We start from the raw sequence: 21,206 nt of genomic DNA, 5'->3' as shown, positions 1-21,206 counted from the left end.
TTATCTTATTTTTATTTTTTATTATTTTTATTTTAGAGCAGGGGAGAGGGGCAGAGGGAGGAAGAAAGAGAGAGAATCCTAAGCAGGCTCCACACTCAGTACAGAACCTGACATGGGGCTTGATCCCACAACCCTGGGGTCATGACCTAAGCCAAAATCAAGAGTTGGACACTCAGCTGACTGAGCCAGTCACCCCTGCCAGGCATTTTTCTAAGTGCTAGAGATAAAACAATAGACAACAACCTTACCCTTGTGGAACTTACAGTCTAGTGTAAAAGCCAGACAATAAAGAAGATAAATAAAACATAAATTACTAGTGATAACTGCTAGCTAAGGAGAAAAAAATTAACTTGGGAAGCAGGATAAGGAAGTGTCGGGGAGGGGGAATTAAATTAAACAAAATTTTTTTTGTTTAATGTTTATTTACTTTAGAGAGAGACAGAGACAGAGCATGAGCAGGGGAGGGGCAGAGAGGGAGACACAGAATCTGAAACAGGCTCCAAGCTGTCAGCACAGGGCCTGAGGCCAGGCCGAACTCACAAACCTCAACATCATGACCTGAGCCATCCAGGTGCCCTGGGGGTGGGGGGAATTAAATTTTAAATAGTTAGGGAAGGCCTCGTGGAGAAGACTTTTCAGTAAAGCCCTAAAGGACATGACAGAACAATGCAGGTGGAAGGAACAGTCCAGCCAGAGGAAGAGCAGCCTGGGCAAGGGGCAGCAATGTAAGGACGGAAGTCGAAGGAGGCAGGTGGTTCAGGAGGAGAGAGCAGGAGATGCAGTCAGAGACATAACAGGTGCCCGAACACGTGGAGCTTTGCCGGTGATGGCAAGGACTTTGGCTTTTTCTGAGAGAGAGAGGGAGCCACGGGAGGCTTCTGAACAGAGGACTGACTTCACCTGACACATTTTTTTTTTTTAATTTTTTTTTTCAACGTCTATTTATTTTGGGGACAGAGAGAGACAGAGCATGAACGGGGGAGGGGCAGAGAGAGAGGGAGACACAGAATGGGAAACAGGCTCCAGGCTCTGAGCCATCAGCCCAGAGCCCGACGTGGGGCTCGAACTCCCAGACCGCGAGATCGTGACCTGGCTGAAGTCGGACGCTTAACCGACTGCGCCACCCAGGCGCCCCTCACCTGACACATTTTGACTGGGTCGTGCTGGCTGTTCTATAGAGAAGAGACAGAGGAGAAGCACGGGATGGCAACAAAGAACAGAAGAGATCATGATGGCCTGGCCCAGCATGGCAGCAGGTGGGAATCAGAAGTGCTGGACTCTGGATGCATTCTGGAAGGAAAGCCAGTAGGACTTGCTGGCAGACCAGAAGTGGGTGTGAGCATGAGGGGTGAGGATAACTCCGAAGTTTTTGGTCTGTATAACCAGGAAAATAAAATTGCCATTTACTGGAATGAGGAGAGCTACAAAAGAGGCAAATTCTGGAGGGAATATCAGGAGCTTAGTTTGGGATATGTTAAATTACGAGATTCTTTTTAGTCATCCAGTTAGAGGTGTTAGGTTGGCAGTTGAATCTAAGGTCTGAAGTTCAAGGGTGATGAGGTATGTGCTCCAACAGCCTCTAGGTAACAACCCGAGTTGTGAGCCAGGGTGGTCACCTAGGGAGAGCATGTGGGTAGAATAGAGAAGGGGTTCCAAAACGAAGCTACGATGTGCTCCCAGTGTTTAGAGGTGGGAGACTGGGAAGGAGTGGCTAGAAAGAATGGAGGAACACCAGGTATGTGTGTGGCACCGGGAGCCTGATTCAGGGATCAGGGATTGAATCCTGTGCTGAGTGCTGCTGGTCATTCAAATAAAATGAGGACTGAAAAATGACAATTTCATTTAGTGACGTGGTGGCCAATGGTAACCTTGAGAAGGGCAGTGTCAGCAGAGTGGTGGGGGGTAAAATCCTAATGAAGAGGACTTAAAGGAGAATAGGAGATAAAATCGAAGAGGGTGAGTAGAAATTTTCTCAAAGTTTTGTTTTTTGGCCTTTTTTTTTTTTTGGCCTTTTCTAAATGGATGGAAAGAAATGAGATAGTAGCTGCAGGGGGCATGCGAGTTTAAAAGAAGTCTTTTTTCCCTCAAGATGGGAGAAATAATAGCATGTATATAATGATGATGGAAATGATCCAGTAGAGGGGGGAAAATTGATACAGGACAGTTGAGGAAGCTAGAAGTGTTTAATGTGAGGAGTGGGGGGTGTCGGGGGAACTAGTGAGCTGAATATTCGGAGAGCTGTTTGGCGGTTTTTAGATCCCCGGAGTAAGGGTAGGGAATAGACAGAGGGAACAGATCTGGTAAATTGAGAGTGAGTGGGGATTGGGAGAGAATGGAGTCAACAGGAAGATGAGCTCAGAGTTGAAGAGCAGGTCAAATGGAAGCGAGAAAGGTGGGATAACGTGACACTAAGTCATGATAAGAGAGAGGGATGTTGATATTTGAGATTTCAAAGATGAAGGGCGCCTGGGTAGCTCAGTTGGTTGAGCATCCGACTCTTGATTTCGGTTCAGGTCATGATCTCGAAGTTCATGAGTTCAAGCCCCACGCTGGGCTCCGTGCTGACAGTATGGAGACTGATTGGGATTCTCTCTCTCTCCTCTCCGTCTCTGTCTCCCAAAATAAATAAATAAACTTAAAAAAAAAAAAAAAAGACTTGAGGCACCTGGGTGGCTTAGTTGGTTAAGCATCTGACTGACTCAGGTCACTATCTCACGTTTCGTGAGTTCAGGCTCCGCGTCGGGCTCTCTGCTGTCAGCACGGAGCCTGCTCCGGATTCTGTATCTCCCTCTCTCTCTGCCCCTTCCCTGCTTGTTCTCTCTCTCTCAAAAATAAATAAACATTAGAAACAAACAAAAAAAGACTTCAAAGATGAAGCCACTTCCAGAGATGACAAGGTTTCAAGTGTTGCTTTTGGGTGTGAGTGGAAATAAAGTTGCTCCCCATAAATACTGGCCGTTTGCTGGAATCACTAACTGACAGAAGTACAAGAGTGGCGAGGGAGGTGGTTAAGCTGGGACAAGGGGACAAGGACAGGTGGTTAAGCTGAATGGGGTGAGTGTGGGAAGCAAAGGGCCCAGCTACAGAAGAGACCACCATTTGGGGGGGGGGGGGGGTAGTGAGCTTCCTATCCCTGGAAGGGTTCAAGAAGACACCGGTGACTCAGAGTTTAAAAAAAGAACTCTTCAATCTAAAGTTTTAGGTTCATTAGCAGGAGGTTTGAGAACTTTCTAGCCTAAGTCGGATACAGTAATTATTTGATTTGAGCTATGCCTCTAGAAAAATGAAGTTTTCTATATACATTAGAAATTGTTTTCTGTAAAAATTATTTTCCCGGGAGAGTGAATTTTATCCTACTTAAGATCAGTAACAATCTGTCATACCTAGTCCCTCACGGTTCTCTCAAAAGGCTTCCAGTGGCCTGCACATTCTGGCACCTATGTGCAGGCATGTAAATAATTTTGGAGTAAGTGATACATCACAGATCCCATATTCTCGAGTTTAACGTATACATTCTCTTTAGCGCCGTTAAATGTAAATAATGATTGGCTTTGTAGTTAGGGCACATCACACAATAAATAACCCTTGACTACAGAGTCGGTTTTTCTCTAAGTGGGTCTCCACCAAAATGCCAGCCTGTTCTGGATCATCCCTTGAAAGTGTCAGCGAGGCAGGGGTCTCAAGTACCAGCTGAATGTAACACGTTTCATCAGTTTAAGTAAAACAGTAATGTAATTCAAACTACAAAAAAAGAGTGTCAAAGAGAACTACTTTTGGGACTAGCCAGTGCTTTGGGATTATTTCTATCCGTGTCGCTTACCAAGGAGAAATAACAATACCCAAACACACTTGGAATACGTGTATGGGGCTTAAAAAGCACACAGCTTATTTTTCTTTTATTCAACACAGACAGTTTCCTTCACCTCAGTAATTTTTCCTTCCCTCATCTCCCCGGGGAACTCTGTAAGTATAATCACAAAGCCTTAAAGAAATTTGCTAGAATTTTTTTATTGTATTTACTGAGAATATCACATTGTTCCACAGTAAATGATTTTCTTCTCCAAATGATTACAAAGCTCTTTTCATTAAAAAGGATTTGCTTATCTATATGAAATTGCACATTATAAAAAAAAATCAATTATAAATTATACTCCTTAAAAAGAAAAAAAAACAGTTTTTAAAGGCAAATGCTAAAATACTGCATACTGATCAAATCCAGCATAATCGTTTCACATAGTGATCTACACTTAAAACAACTACTGTGCCAAAAATGGCATCCTGTGTAGGTAGAGAAGCAGAGCCACGCTCTGGTGCACAGTGTGCACTTGGAATAATTTGGTTTTGAGGTCTAAGATATAGCATGTTTTTCTAACTTTGAAAACATGCACATAATTTAAAAATTGCTTTTTGAGATAAACATTAAAATAAGTTGACATGAAAAATGTCACATTATATGAGGAGATACTTAAAATACCCAAGCTGTCTCTTAAAATTGTAGGGTTCTGTTTGTTGTGGCTCCAACTTTCAGGCTGAAATAAACCGATCGGAGAACGAACTGACAAAATGCAAATTTATCAAGCATTGTGCAGTGCCTTTGCAAAACGTACAGTTCTCCAATCACAATAAATTAAGTTACATCAGAAGTTACTGAAGGGATATTTAATCTCACCGTACAGTGACTTCTGATGAACAAGTCCCCATTCTCCCCTCCACATTTAACTCATGTTAACAGTAGAAAGGAGTTATCGTTAGTTAGCAGAGAATCCAGTATACTCTAGTATGGTCTTCCTAATTTTCTATAGTGCACCATTTTCCTAATTTACATTTATAAAATGCTCATAGTTAAGGCAGTCTACAAAAGTCAGCAGGATTAAATAAAAACCTGTTGTCCTCACTTCATCTGAATCCTACTTACGAGACATTAAAACTCAGAGATCCATGTGGAATTTTAGGGGGGTGTCATACAATTGGCTACAACCATGAAATGCTGAGAACCCTTAATAAATCATAGATCTGAGGTTTGCTGACACCCAGATGTGGTCCTTACTCACTCAATTCTTTGTTAAATCTGAAAGACGAACAATGATACTTTCAGTGAGAATTTTTTTAAATGTAACTCATTGTCCAAGTTTTGAGATTGATGACTCCCCAAACTCGAATTTTAGCCTGAAAAATAGCTAAAAATATCTACTTAAAATAAGCTTATTAGAAAGCTATTTTGTACATATGTAAATATAGATGCACGATGAAACATACATAAAATTTTCTCTGTACCCTCTCAGAGTTACAGAATACTTTGAATAGCTAACTTTGTGCTAGAAACATTGATAAGGGACTTTTGTATTTTTTAACTGAGATATAACTGACATATAGCATGGTACGGGACCTCTTCCTTAAAGTTATTACCTTGGGGGGCTATGTTCATTACTAAGTTTTCATTTAGTGATTATTTTCGTACCAGTTTTACACTTGGAAGCCTTATGTGTTAGCAAAAATCATATACCTCTAAGTAGATACTGGTTTTTAGGTGAGGTTTTTCTTCCTTAGATGTATATACAAAATACAACATGCATAATACTGCTGGATCTACACCTCTCCTATTGTGTTATATTTAAAAAGAAAACATAATTTTGAAAGGAACATGAAATTTAGCACCAGTTTTGACCTAATCTTTCTTTGGTAGGAAAAAAAGGCACCAAATATATAGTGTGTTCATTGTACGGGATCCAAAAACAGCACTCATGGAACTCTCAGTCCCTGACATACTCTTCCAATATAGACTGAATTATGAAAGATACTTTGACCCATTAACTTTCTAGCATATTAGAACATACTACAGAAGACTACATTTAGAGAATATCATAATAGAAAATGTTTTTGTGCTTATCCACATTTAAGATATTTAACGGAATGACTCTTCTAATATGGACAGATACTGAAAAGTATTATCTGGTAAAGAATAAAAGTGATACATCAGAGGCTCCAAAATATTATCACAGAATTAATTATAATGTTAATTTATATTGATAGTTCCTACAATATGCATGGTTAGTGACATTCAACTCCAAAATACTTTTCTTACAACATGCATACTGAAAGGCTAGAAACATCTTTAATTAGATTAGGAACTTGGGAGTTAACTCCTTCACTGTTGCCACACTCAATGACAGCATTTTTAAAAACTCCAGTGGTCCCTGTTCCACTAGGAAAGGGGTGCCTCTGACAGGAGTTTAACATGTAAGCTGTAAGGTTAAGTAAGGCACAAGCATATAATCTGTTGTCAGTGATCATCCATTTTCCTGCCAAAGAAAACACAAATGAAAACAAGAGTTCATCGTCAAGCTGCCAGTATAATTTGAAAAGCCACTAGTGAGGCATTTTAGTAAGTGTTCATTATAATATAGCAATTATAAATTTCTCCAGTTTTTCTGTTTCAGATTATCCACAGGGCACATTAGTTAATATTCCTTTTTTTGTTCTTCTTATAGCCACTTGTCAGAACAAAGCACTTAAGAAATTTTACTGATATCGTGGCCCCCTTTACTACTTGGACTCCCTTGCCTTTCGATCTCAGAATCACCACTAGCTCCCTTCTGATTAAGCAAGAATTGATTAAGCGGGGCTTTTAGTTGGACACTGAAAGCTGAGGTAGGTGGACCATCAGGATCAAGTACTTAGAAAGGTTTGATTTCATTCCCAATGTCTTTCTAACATACTAACAAAAATTTGAAATCATCTGTTTTGTAAATGAGGTAGCCTCCTATATTATATCCTGTCAAGAAACCATGAGGATTTCCTTGAGTGTATAGATGTCAAGATGATTAATGTTTACTCTTTCAAAACTGACAGTTTTAAAAAGGACACGCTAAGTAAACTATGTCCCAAGTTTCAAGGTTTCTTTGAGTGATTCAGAGATGTGACGTAAATTGTTTTCTGGGTCTTTATTGTCTCAGGAGTCATCTGAAGTCATCTGATCAAGTCCACATTTATGTAAGTTCAGTAACTGTGGTTCTAAGTTGTATGCGGTTTTCACATTTAGCTATGGGCATTTGGCCCTTTATTTTTGACACTGTAACCTATCACTCTATAGTGTATTTATAAAACAAAGCGTTAGTGTTTGCCAACAAATCAACTGATGAAAATGGCTGTGACTATAAGATTATAGTGAGCCCAGGAGCTCTCTGTTGCTCTCCTCGTTCTTCTTTGCCCCGCGAACCAGTCTCAGACTCAGCTCTAGATGGTCTTTTTAGTTCCTTTACACCAAAGTATCAACAAAACTCAGTTACTGTAATATGAGCAGAATTAATGATTGTCAGCCTTCCTTGTCTCCTGTGTCCTTATTTCACATTACCACATCACCGTTAACAAATGGCCAACTTGTTCTTCTGTTTTAATAACAAGGCACAGTTTTGTTTTTAAGAGTTAATCAAATTATCATGGATGATACATTTTTCTCTTAGCCAAGATACCACTTATCTTTCAAATTAAAGAATATAAATGTACGGGTGCCTGGGTGGCTCAGTCGTTTAAGTGGCCAACTCCTGATTTCGGCTCAGTTCATGATCTCACAGTTCATGGGTTCGAGCCCCATGGGGGGCTCTGTGCTGACAGTGCGGAGCCTGCTTGGGATTCTCTCTCTCTCACCTCTCTCTGGCCCCTCCCCTGCTTGTGGTCTCTTTCTCAAATAAATAAAAACTTAAAAAAATTTTTTTTAAAAGAATATAAATGTAAAATAATGTTTCACTTCCTTCTCCTTTTCACACATGGGAAAAAGCAACAATTTTTAGCCTAATGCAAAAAATGCTCCTTAATGTTTATGCCAGCAATGATGAAGTTTTCAATTAGAAATTTCCTAAGGAGTCTAAAACTTAAATTGTTTACATATTTTAAAAAATTTGTTTTAATGTTTTTATTTTGAGAGAGAGAGAGAGAAAGATTGTGAGTGGGGGAGGAACAGAGAGAGAGAGGGAGACACAGAATCCAAAGCAGGCTCCAGGCTCTGAGCTGTCAGTACAGAGCTCGAACTCACAAATTGTGAGATCGTGATCTGAGCTGAAGTTGGACGCTCAACCAACGGAGCCACCCAGGCGCCCCTGATTGTTTACATTTTTTTTTAAAGTTTATTTTATTTATTTTGAGAAAGAGGTGGGGGGCAGGCAGAGGGAGAGAGAGAATCCCAAGCAGGCTCTGCACTGTCAGCACAGAACCTGATGCTGGGCTCAATCCTATGAACTGCAAGATCATGACCTGAGCTGAAACCAAGAGGCAGATTAACTGACTGAACCACCCTGTTTACAGGGCATCCCTTTTTACCTATTTTTTAAATTAGAGCTAATTAACTTATCCTTTCCACTTGTACCTCTAGACTCTGGGAATTTAACACCCTTTACCATAAAGTATCAGCCTGCAGCAGATTTCATTAGGAGCCGTCTCTGAGAGGCCACTACATTCCACAGCATCCTCCACGATGTGCTCTCAATGGAATATGAAAATCAAAGTAAAAAATTATGCTCTCTGAAAATATTTGAGAACTTGACGATCTTTTCTCTGAAAGCATTAAACATTTAAATAAAGTTTTATATATTAGCACAAAAGATGCCAAATATATAACACCTATCACTTCCTCCCCAAATTTTAACCACACAATTAAACAATTTTTTCAATGGAGACCAATAGACCAATAGAACTCTAAGTTGAAGGCTGAGAGCAAGCTATTCTACCAGGTGACAGGTGACGTGAAGCTGGATGCGATTTCATCCTGTGAAGCCATAGGGACCAGTAAGTAGTGCAACTAAACAGCCAGTGGAACTAAGCAAGGATGTCAATGGACTCTTGAGCAGGTTTTTGAAAGAGGGAAGTAAAGGGGAAAAGAATGATAAGGATAAAGATAATAGGAAGAGTAAACAAATGAGGCCTAAGAAAGGGTAGGGGGGTGCCTTGGTGGCTCAGTTGGTTAAGCATCTGACTTCAGCTCAGGTCATGATCTTGAGGTCTGTGGGTTCAAGCCCCACCCCCACATCAGGCTCTCTGCTTGTCAGCAGGGAGCTCACTTCAGATTCTGTCCCCTCCCCACCTCAAAAATGGATAAATATTAAAAAAAAAAAAAGGCCGAAAAGTGCATGGCCAGGAACTTCCCTTATGCTACCCATGCTGGAGGTTGCCTACCCCTAATTGCATTTTCTATTCAGTTATCTATTCACGTAAGCACAAAAGTCATTTGGACATAAAGTGGTTTGTAAATAACAATGGTACAAATTAAAATATTCTTAAATGCAGTTGAAAGGATTAGAATTACCATAAGTAAAGACAAACCTATGTTTATTTACAATTAGGTGTACATTTACTTTAAAAGTGTGGAAAGTTGAAGCCAACAGAGTTAAGGTTTTCTTCATACTTGGGAGGGGATCTTCTGCAAACATGTATAAACAGATACAATGGATCAGGAAGTACAAATGAAGTCTTGTTTCTATTTACGGATAGAATTTGAAGCTTAATGCAAGCATGATGCAATTTCCAGTGGATATTACAAGTCTTGTCGTAGGACTGTAGACTAAGGAATTTAACTGGGATCAAAGAAATTTATAAATTTTGAATAAAGTATCGATCTGGGTGGTTTATTACTACTGAAATGGATGGATCCTAATAATGTCTACTGCAGTAAAATTTAACTGCAATGTTTCTGGAAGATCCATAGGCAATAGTACCTGATCCAGAGTCTCTGTAAAGGGAGCAAATAGTTGCTCCCTTTATGTTGTTGGCCTTAAATACCAGAACCTTTGAATTTGAGAATTTGCTGAGTTTTATCAGAATTAGGATGATGAGATAGAAAGCAGAGTTCTGACTCTATTCTTTTCCTCTCAAAAAAGTGTCTGGATTGAACCAAAAAATTTAGGCCCATCGAGTCACTTTATGGCAATAGTAACACTGTTCAGAGACTACAAAGGATTTACTTTGAAAGATTATGGTACTATTTCTTGTCTAAAACACAAATCCTTATGAATATTAGTATTTTTCATTTTATCTTTAAACTTCAGACTTCTAGAACTTTTTGTACCAAACAACATATGTTATGAAATATGCATTTTATAGAATTCAGCATCGTTTATACTTTTTAACTTTATATTATTACAGCACAGACCTCCCCATAACAGTCTATTATAGTGGAGCTCTTTTAGTATCATAGATCCCATTTAATTCATTCCATTAGACTGAAAGCTGCATATGTGTAATATTGTTCACAAAAAATTCTGAGATCTAAATACTATACTAAATACTATTAATACTTCAGTCACTTTGCTCTTTTATTATGGAAACTAACCAAGCAAGAGCAAATCAGATTGTTACTTTTTTTTCTTTCTAAAATCAGCCAAATTTTGAAAGGGAAAACATTTTGGAGGTCTTTACAGAGCAAATTTTCTCTTTTAGAATTCTTTCTGTAAAAAGGGGGTGAGGCAGTCTTAGGAGTCTATGCTAAAACTATCAAAAAAAATTTTTTATAATGGCAAGTTTGATGATCTTAGTTGTATGTTCTCAAAAGTACTGATAATAATCAGGAAATAATGTTTTATGTAATTGGGTGTGAATAAATGAATCCAATAATCTTACATTATCATTTCTAAGTCATTTTCTAAAAGCTTTAAAATAAGAATATGAAAGGGCAGTATGGTCAAAATATAGTTGTTCTTTTAAGCAACAGAACCTTCCAAAAAACAAATTACCCAAGTTTCCTAAATATGAAATACAGAAGTACTGGAAGTTGCAACCATGTGTAGGTAGTAAATGGCTAAGTGATGTCTTCACAATAAAAAAAACCACTTAAAATCCTATTAAAAATAAATTCCGCATTCAGCATTCCTACTTTGAACTTTTGGGTTTTTCTAGCTGTTTAATTAACTGCCTCACTTCCCTCCAGCCCCCTGTGTGCCCTGCCCCACCCTCGTCAACAACTACAAATTCATATGCTCTTCAGGTACCTATATCCTCAGCTAGAGGCAAAGAAACAATAGAAGCTGAAAAGAAAAGCAGGGAGATAATAGATTAAGTTTCTGTCCGTCCAGAGAAGTTAGAAACCTATGAATCCTGAAGGTGCTTTAGAAAAAGACAGCATTCTTCCCAAGCGAACAAGCTACGTTTGAGGAAGCTCTAATACACATTTATACTTAGGAATTAAATATACTTTGCATATTATTAATTTTCAAAGACATAAATAAGAAACATGTAGTACTAAAGTATAGTTTCAGGATGAGGAAATTGTTCTTAGTTTTTTGTAGACGAGTATAGGTCATGGCATGACTTCGGTTTTAATGTTTAGGTCCTTAAAACTTTAATAGCTTTCATACAAGTGTTCTTGTATAAATAGAAAAAATATTGGGAATGTTAATGGGGGAGCATGCTAGGATAAATACTGATGAGTGCAAATTTTTGCCAGAAAGTTTGAGAAATACAGAAGTTATTTCTCTTTATAAGTGCTTTTAACCTTTCAAGACCCATTAATTTTATAAACCAATTTGAGCAATTATTTCCATCAGAAATACCTTCTGCATGATTAAAAGATTTTTTTCGCCATTTGCACCTGAAACTGCAACTTGATAACATGCTCGGTAAGACTCTGCTGAAATGTCAAGTCTAGTGCCAACAAAGTCAGAAGCCAGAAAAATTCTATGTTAAAACTGCCAGAATCTCTTTCATTCGTTCTATTTTACTTTATTGTTAAAATTTAAACAACTTCAGAAATTTGGGGTGTTTCTGGCTACCTGAGTAAAACATACTGCAAACCAAAAGAGAACAAAAAGTAAGTGGAAGAAGCGCCTGATTTCCAAATTGCTCTGCCCTAATGAACAGGATCCTTTTCATCTCACATATACTGAATCTGAACACAGTGTTACCATCAGCACCAAGAAGTTCCCTTGACACTGAAGCAAGTCAGGATAACTTAATTTCATATCTTACTTAACAGCAGGCAAGCAACTTTAACATAGACTTGAGGTTTAGGTAGGTCTGACATTATCTAGAATCCAGGCTTAAAGGTAAAAATTTCCAAATAGCAGAAGAAATTAAAACGGAGATACCAGAACTAAAAACACCATGTGAGACGATAAACGTTATTTCCAGTCCTAACCAAATTGCAACCCTTTCAGTATAGCGTGAGGTATTTTTTTTTTATTTTTATTTTTTAAAAACATTTATTTATTTTTGTGAGAGAGAGAGAGAGAGAGAGAGAGAGAGAGCAAGCAGGGAAGGGGCAGAGAGAGGGAGACACAGAATCCGAAGCAGGCTCCAGGCTCCGAGCTGTCAGCACAGAGCCTGATGCGGGGCTTGAACCCACGAACAGCAAGAACACGACCTGAGCCGAACGAAGTCGGACGCTCAACCAACTGAGCCACCCAGGCGCCCCGAGGTATTTTTAAATATTTGTATAAGCTTATTAGCATTCACAGTTTCCAAAGTTGCTTTGGAATAGCTTCAATTCTCTTAATATTTGACTTCCAGACATGTTTTCATATACCATAGTCTCTGCCCCCAAACTCATGGAAATATCAAACAGCTAGCTATTCTGTGGCAGAAATGGTTCTTGTAGTAATAAGGGTTCTATTTCCCAATTATTGTGCTATTCTTAAGATGTAATTAAAAAAATAGGAAATTTGCAATTCATATAAAAGGGAAACTTGCTTAAACTTCCGAAAGCAAGTCCAGTCTGGTGGAGGTATATAAGACATTAAATAACAGAGTCAGATTCTTTCTTAAAGATTCCAGGTGAGCTTGACAGCAGAGAGTTCTGGTTCTCCAACATTTTCTCCATCTTTTCTCCTCCAGTGGTTTTACCAATCTCTCTTTGCTTCTTACTGTGGATCCATGGGATAAAACAAAGGACAGCACCTCCAATAAGGGGAGGAATTCCAGCGAGGTAGAATGCCACATCGTAGGAGCCCAGCTTGTCACGAAGTAACCCTGGGAAGGGAAAAAACTGTCACCAAGAGAGAACCAAGTGTGGCTTTTAGGGGTCTCGGATCAATCACACTGATGGCCTCCTCCTAAGCTAACAACTTCATCTCAGCAGGAGACTAGTTCAACCATCTCAAATATCAGACATTGCCTAGGAAATGGGTCTGAGGTAAAAACCTTTCCTGATAGGAGGAAGGAAAAGATCTTAGATCTTTAATCTCGTCACAGACTACAAGCCTATGGGTTCTCATACCAAGTTATCACATGGAAAAAAATATTTGCAACCAAGCTTTGGCTTTCTCGAAACCATTCAAAGGCCATTTGGGGTATTCTGACCTTTGGTGTAATGGTCCTTACAACGTCTACATTTCACATCTTTCTTAGGCCTATTTGTTTATGAAATAACATGAAACTATATTTAAAATTATGATCCGAAATCGTAACAAAAATTATAGATCTAAGAGGATGAAAAAGTTAGACTGTTACATACATTTATCAGCACGTGGGAGTAAAACATAAGAATATATGTTTGCACTTTAATAGATCCTTGGGCTCTGCTTCTAAAAACGGTTATTTTGAATACTCCTTATTTCTAATTTCTCTAACAAAATCCAGGTTTTTTTTAAAAGATTTTATTCTTGGGGTGCCTGGGTGGCTCAGTTGGTAAAATGTCTGACTTCAGCTCAAGTCATGATCTCGTAGTTCATTAGTTCCAGCCCCCCATCGGGCTCTGTGCTGACAGCTTAGAGCCTGGAGCCTGCTTCAGATTCTGCCTCCCGCTCTCTCTACTCCTCTCCCACATGTGCTCTGTCTCTCTCTGTCAAAAATAAATAAAAACATTAAAAAAAATTTTTTTTAAGATTTTATTTTTTAAGTAACCTTTACACCCAACATGGGGCTCGAACTTATAACCCCAAGATCAAGAGTCACATACTCTACCAACTGAGCCAGCCAGACACCCCACAAAATCCAGATTTTAAAAGTTATCCTAGTGGTTTTTTTTTTAACGTTTATTTATTTATTTTCGAGAGAGAGAGAGCGCGCACACGCACGCAGGGGAGGGGCAGAGAGAGAGAATCCCAAGCAGGCTCCTCAGTGTCAATGCAGAACCCAGTGGGGCTTGAACCCACAAACCGCGAGACCATGACCCAAGCCAAAACCAAGAGTCGGACACTTAAGCAAATGAGTCACCCAGGTGCCCCTATCTTAGTGTTTTTAAACTTTTGTAACTTTTACCATAAGACCTAAGTTATCAGAAATGTCCAGGGAACAAACCGTATGGAGTATCTGACTTTTCTAAATAAACAGCTGAGAATCTGTCAAGTACCAACACATGAAGTGTGCATTTATTCTAGATAGAAACATAAAATATACAATATACCTAAATCTACAATTTTCTTATCTTCTGAGTCAGAATATTCCTTATATACTGACCCTTTCCTTCCTTATGAACACCAGTCATCATGTTTGGACTGTAATACTATGATCCGTCAGAAGCTCCTGAGGAGTCAAGAGCTTTCTGCTGCCAGTTGCTGGGTGCTGTTCTGCCAACTTAGGAAGTTTCCAGTTATCTCCTTATTCTTGGTCTGTTATCAGTTATTTCTAGTTGCAAACACCATTCCTACCAAAGTGCTGCTTATTATCTGCTTTTGACTTGGAAACCCTAGAAATCTACGTTTGTAAGGTGTAAAAATAGTGTGAATAGTCTATTACCTGCAAGCAGGGGAAGAAGGGCTGGAGGGTTCTCCTCCTACAGGGAGACTGTGACCTTTAGTGACTTTGTGTGCTTGATTTGTGACTAGGTTCCCAGCGGGAAAAGTTGCTAGATATGTGCGATTCTGGACACGAGAATGAACTTTCTCTGAGCCCCTTACATGCCAAACACCAACGATAATAAATACATTTGAATTTTATCCTAATTTTATCAAATTCTAATCTAATAATTCACTGGCACCCCAGTGATATTGAACATGAGACAATTTTACGCTATTGAGAAGATTTCTAAAGGTGAAATGCATCATAACATAAATTAACCATTTCTGTGGCACTTACCACATTCACAGTGTTGTATAACTGCCACCTCTATCTAGTCCCCAGATATTTTTATCACACCAGAAGGAAATGCCATACCTGTTAAGCAGTTATTCCCTACTCCCCCTTCCCTCCAGCCCCTGGAAACCACCAATCTGCTCTCTGCCTCTGTGGATTTACCTATTCTGGATATTTCATATCAATAAAATCATACAGTATGTGACCTTTTGTATTTGTGCTTCTTTCACTTAGCATAATGTTCTCAAGGTTCATCACCTGGTAGCATGTATTGGTACAATACTTCATTCCTTTTTATGGCCGAATAATATCCCGTTATGGCTGCACCACATTTTGTTTGTCCATTCATCCACTGATGGACATTTGTTTCCACTAAATGGTATTTTTCATTAATTATTTCTAGGGGGGATACGATCTCTTGCCCAAAGCATACATATTTAGAAATCTTTTAGAATCTTCACCTCTTTTTTTAAAGAAACTATGTTCCCATTTCTCCAAAACACATACTAAGTGAAATACAGGAATTGTAAAAGCTTAAAGCCCAGAAGATTGCAATTACACATTTTACTGAGTGTGTCAGATTATCAATAAGGATAAGAGAGACTCCTCAGCAAACTTTTTCAACATGCCATTTACAGCTGGTCTTATTAAAAATATTATCAATAAGGCACATACAAAAGCAAAAGACCACCAACCGATAAATCATAATATATTTTACATATAATTACTGGAGAACCATTACATTTACCTGCAATAGGTGGGCCCACAGTCATGGGTATAGACATGAATCCAAGTAGAAATCCAATTGCTTGAGAAACATCCTGGGCACCAACTAACTCAAAGGCAATGGGAGCCATAATGGAAATGAAGCATCCATCGAAGAGACCCATGATGAGACAGACAGCAATGAGGGCCCCAAAGACACCACACAGAGGAATCATCATGGACATCAGACCAATGAAGAAAAAGGAGAGTACCTAGAATAAGACACCACCACAATGTCAACTCTGCTCTCAGGAAAAGTATGTGTTGCAATATACTGAGCAACATGCATGCCTAGGAATATTAACTGACTCCTCCCTGGAAGAGTTGCCTCCCTGGCCCAATTCACCTTGATTTTATGTAATCAATCCCCATAATCATCTCCCCTAAGTTCCCCTAGCACTTTCTTAAAATTTCCATTAAGAATAAAGTAAGTATTTTTACATATTTACGTTCCCCTCCAGCCTGTAAGTTCTTTGAGGTCAGAATCTGTACAAGTCCTCTTTGGACTAGATATTCTAAGGTTTAAGAATCTTGCACCTGGTCAGCGCTCAATAAATATCTGTTCTTTGAGTATTGGCTCAAATGCATTCATCAAACATCTGATTTTGAAATTATATATACTCTACTGGTGTTAGTCCTTTGCAAAAGGAAAATATGCCAGCAAGATCAGATCAGATCACAAAGCTTCCAATTCGGGGAATGCAATGATGTAAGGTTTAGATATTTAAATAATTTAGAATACATTGCCTGCCAATATTCCAGACATATTCCAGATATTCAGACCAAGTGAGAGATTAAAATAAGTAACTATGATTTGATAGGTATTATACAAATATGTACTGAATTTTGATTATTCAAATTCTAATTAAATTCTGACGGTCATAGGAAATATGTATAACATGCAATGAAAAAAAATTATTCTGCTATAACATTGAAGAACTAAATTTTCTAATCCTATTTTACTTGACAGTGTAAATCAATAAGATTAACAAATGATACTTTCAAACACTGTTTTCTGGTGATACAGCATAGGTATATCCTATTTAAGCCTCCAGAGTTAAGGTTTGGAAATACTTTGAGCCATGGAATACTTTCATTTTAAGGTTAGAGTAGTTAATAGAACCAAACACTTAATTTTGCCTGCCATTTGGTAGCTCTGTGCTGTGTGCTATGTGAATAATACCTGGTCCCTACCCTTGGGCTGTGGGGAGATGAACGCGTGAAACAAGTGCACATCAAGTGTTCTAGATGTTGCCATAGTTGTATACTCCAAGTATGGTGAATACAAAAAAAGAAGAAAACAATTCAATAACTTTCTTTAGGCAAAGAACGAATTAAAACTGGACAATTCACTAGGCAGCAGAAGAAATGTTTCAAAATGCATCAAGCTTTTGAAAAATATGCATATAATAGCAGCTATCATTTATTGTTTATTAAATGCCAGGCACTGTTCTAGGCACTTTAATAATCTCCTAACAACTTTATGAAGTGGATACTAATATTGCGCCCATTTTACAGATGCAGATAGTGATTCTGGAAGAGGGGTAGTAATGCGCCCAAACGTGCCCATCCTGGAACCCTTGGTCTACACAGGTAGTAGTAGAGAGCAGAAGGAACTACTGTTCCTAGAGGATACCCTTGAATGACAGGGGGGTGGGGGGGGAGGGAAAGACCATGAAGCAGCCATCTGGATCACCATCTTTGCCTATCCTGTTTTTCCTAGGACCCACTAGGCACACCTACAGCGTACCAAGCTCGGTAGCTCACCTCAGGGCAGCCCCTCACAACCTAGTACACATCAGGATTACCTGAGGAGTTCCTGAAGCTGCAGACTGAGTGAAGGGATACAGGAATAGCAGTCTGGCCAAGCTCTCCAGATGACTTTAATACAAGTGGTCCACTGACCCCACAATAAGAAACATGCTCTTGAAAAAAGTTTCAAACTCCAGGTTAGATCTCTTTTCGACACCATCACACCATGCAACTGAAAACTTTTCTTCATGGTTAAAACATGGCTTTATGGTATAATGATTAGTATAAGACTCCGAGTTGGTTGTTGAAAAATAAGCCTGGCACTCACATTTCCCAAAGAACACAATCTCCCATTCTCCTGATTTTTTATTTTCCACTTAAACATCTTCGTCTCTACCCCAACTTCAATGAAACCACATACAGAATTTCTTGCATGGATATTATTGGGCTTGCAGCCTGATAGGTTGGAAAGAACTAAAGGCCCAGAGGAACAAGACCAGGTTCCAGCATTCTGTGACCTCGAGCCAGTAAAAAGGCTTCCTGATGCTTCCCATCTATACAAACAGATCTAAAAATAAATCAAAATGTAGAAAGTGGGTTGAAATTCATAAGTAGGTAAAGATTTCAGGAGTTATTGATAAAATAACCATACTTTAAATAGTCTTAATTGTATATACATTTTTTAACTCTACCTGCAAAACATAAAAGGAGATAAACATGGAAAGTCATTTGAATCTTAGAAACGTATCTCTATTATCACAAACTCCAGAGGATCTACAATAAAACTTCAGGACACTGTGGGGCCACATTGCCACAGACCAAACATTCACAACCATGCCACTGTAACTATGCTATGTGTTAGCTTTCAAGAATATTCTTTTCTTTGAATGTTTCCTATTCTTTTACTATTTTGTTTAGTACAAATCTCTTCCAAGATAAGAGAACCAGAGTGAATTAGTGAAACCCTAGCATACTACTTGGCACAAAGTCAACTGTGCTCAATAAATGAATGTTTTTCTTGGACAAACTTATGTAACATGAGACCCAGGTGCTTTACTTTCGGTGGTTATCCTGATTTTTCTATACATCGTTGGCCCCTTGCAATTTTTGTTCTTTGGTTAGTTTTGTAAAAAATCATTCACTTAAGAGTTTCGAATTTATTACTATATATTTGAACCATATCATTTCTTAATACTTTACCTGACTACAAGTTCTCCTCAATCCAAACTATATTATCTTCTTTTTTAATTACTTGGCAGTAATTGTTAGTTATTATTTGAAACTGTTAAATTTTAATAACTTAAATAGAAATTCTTATTTAAAAGTAAAATTTCTCAGTTTTTCTTTAAGAATGGAATTCACAGGAATTTACACATTTATTCCTTAGCATTTCTCAGAAAATAGCTTGCAAACTGTTCATATGAGAGGTTCCATACTTCATCACTTCCCCAAATAAGTACTGATCCAGGGGTACCTGCCTGGCCCAGTCAGAAGAGCGTGCAACTCTTGATCTCAGGGTCGTGAGTTTGAGCCCCATGTTAGGTGTAGAGATTGCTAAATAAATTAAACCTGTTAAAAAATATATTGATCCATACATCAAATATTGATTTGTAGATGCCCCATTTTGAAAGATGAATACATTTAGTATTACTACAGTCTGTTTTCCTCTCCTCAAACACAGCAACTCTGGTTAGATTTAAATAAGGTATTCAGAGGCTCCTAATTCTCCTCTAATCTCTGGCAATGACATTTAATTTAATAAGGCATTGACTGTTGAGATGTATTTCTTGCTTTTGTTTTCTTAAAACCATCCAAGGAAATACCTTCTGTCATAATATTATAGGCTTTAGAAGAATAACCCCTTGCTTGAGTTAGTTTACATACTTTAAGAACAAAAAAATATTGTTTTTTTTTAATATTACCCTTCCCTATTTCTATCACAAAGAGAACATTCTTGGAGAAATGTCAGTTTAAGTTCTGCTCAGGAATCTAAGTATAGCTCAAGAGGAAGAATGAGCTGCACCTGAATAAGCAGGAGGCATTTTCAGAGGCAGACATGAAGCTGGCCAGAGTTAGGTTCAAGTGTTGCTCCTACAAATTTATTCAATATAAAGTTTCCAGACTTTCAGGGCCTCTGGCTAGGAACCCAGAGCAGAAAGCCTTTCACCATTATAATTCCATATAATGCAATTCAGTCATCTCTTCAGCATTTAAAACTGTTAGGCTGGGGGCGCCTGGGTGGCTCAGTTAAGTGTCTGACTCTTGATTTCAGCTCAGGTCATGATCTCACGGTTCATGAGTCTGAGCCCCACATTGGGCTCTGTGCTGACAGTGTGGATTTTCTCTCTCTCTCCCTCTCTCTCTGTTCCTCCCCCCCGCCTTGTGCTCTCTCTCTGTCCCTCTCTCTCAAAAGAAATAATAAACTTAAAAAACAAAATGTTAGCTGAAAATACCTGGAAACCAGGACCTTGATAGAGTTTAAATTCAGAACTCTTAAGCAAAATGTATCTATAAGCTAAGTGATCTATAAGCAAAGATCTCTAGTTCAGGATAACCAAAGTCTCCTTTCTTAACATCTGTTCCAAATCAGGATTTGCTTCAGTATTTGATGAAATAAAAAGGGGACGCCTGGGTTGCTTAGTTGGTTAAGCATCTGACTCTTGATTTTGGCTCAGGTCATGATCTCACGGTTTCGTGAGTTCGAGCCCTGCGTTGGGCTCTGTGCTGGCAGCTTGGAGCCTGCTTGGGATTCTCCCCCTGTCTGCCCCTCGCCAACCACACAATAAAAGGAAGGATGCATTAATCCTCCACTCTGGGCTGGCACTTTACATAAGTTGTCACCATGAATCCTTACCACAGCCCTCTGCCAGTTCTGAACACGGCTGGTGCAAGGACTGGGCTGAACTCGTGTCTCCAGAGCCTGTGTGCTTTTCTGCTGCGCAGCCTCCCAAACCCAAGATGCCTGTGACCAGAAATTAGACCATGTGGGAGGCTGTGAGGTGTGATCTGTGCCCAGCTGCTAGGAGACAGGGAGGAGTTGGGCTATAACAGACAAAAGCAGGCAGTGGGCATGTCTGCACCACCAACGACAGCAAGGTAAGGAGTGGGAGCATTCCAACTTTTAAAGGCTAGGCCAAAAGGCAGCCATCCATTGAGGGAAAGAGAAAGAGGAGGAAGCAAACAGCTGGAGCTGGCAACAGCAGAGAACAGCCAAGAATCAAAAGCCACACCGAATGGTTGGCAGGTGGGCAGGGAAGCCAGGAAAAAGGAGAGACAGAGGAGGGGAGTGATACAAAGGAGTGAGTCCAGTAGCCACACGGGCAAGGCCTGTGTTGGCTCCTGTGCCACTGTGTTCACAGGAGGAGCGCACTCCCAGCAGCCACAGGACACGCAGGACACACTGAAGGCCTTTTTTCTCCTTCACAGGCTCTCTGAAATGCAGTCATGTCACTCGTGACTCAGCATATGCTGCTGTGGAGAATGGATTATTGCTTCCACCCCAGTAATCTATCCTCCAGAGATAGAACAACCACAGTGACTTAAAATGTGAAATCAGACCACTTCATTCTCCAACAAAGACCCACAACACTTAAAGCAAAATCTCTTCAATTTGACTTTCAAGGCCCTGTATAATCTGGCCCCTCCTAGCTTTCCAACTTCTTCCCTTGTCACTCTCCCTGTCTTCCTGAGTTCTTCAT

The 21,206-nt window shown here is 39.2% G+C and overlaps 1 protein-coding gene and 1 long non-coding RNA gene across 2 annotated transcripts in view; one reads left to right on the top strand and one right to left on the bottom strand.

The window, feature by feature from the left end:
- Positions 1-21,206, top strand: part of LOC125166569 (uncharacterized) — a 65,221-nt gene that overhangs the window by 17,092 nt on the left and 26,923 nt on the right. The gene's annotated exons all lie outside the window — the stretch shown is intronic.
- The window catches only part of SLC16A10 (solute carrier family 16 member 10), a 115,260-nt gene continuing 106,382 nt past the window's right edge, over positions 12,329-21,206 (bottom strand). Inside the window, exons 5-6 of the mRNA XM_047860456.1 lie at positions 15,740-15,968; positions 12,329-12,948 (exon numbers count right to left, since the gene is read on the bottom strand). Of these exons, the coding sequence (XP_047716412.1) occupies positions 12,716-12,948; positions 15,740-15,968 (462 nt within the window). The 3' untranslated portion in view covers positions 12,329-12,715. The remainder of the gene's footprint in view (positions 12,949-15,739; positions 15,969-21,206) is intronic.

Source organism: Prionailurus viverrinus, chromosome B2 (assembly GCF_022837055.1).
Source record: "Prionailurus viverrinus isolate Anna chromosome B2, UM_Priviv_1.0, whole genome shotgun sequence".
Lineage (NCBI taxonomy): Eukaryota > Metazoa > Chordata > Mammalia > Carnivora > Felidae > Prionailurus > Prionailurus viverrinus.
This window is presented reverse-complemented; position numbering and strand designations above follow the sequence as displayed.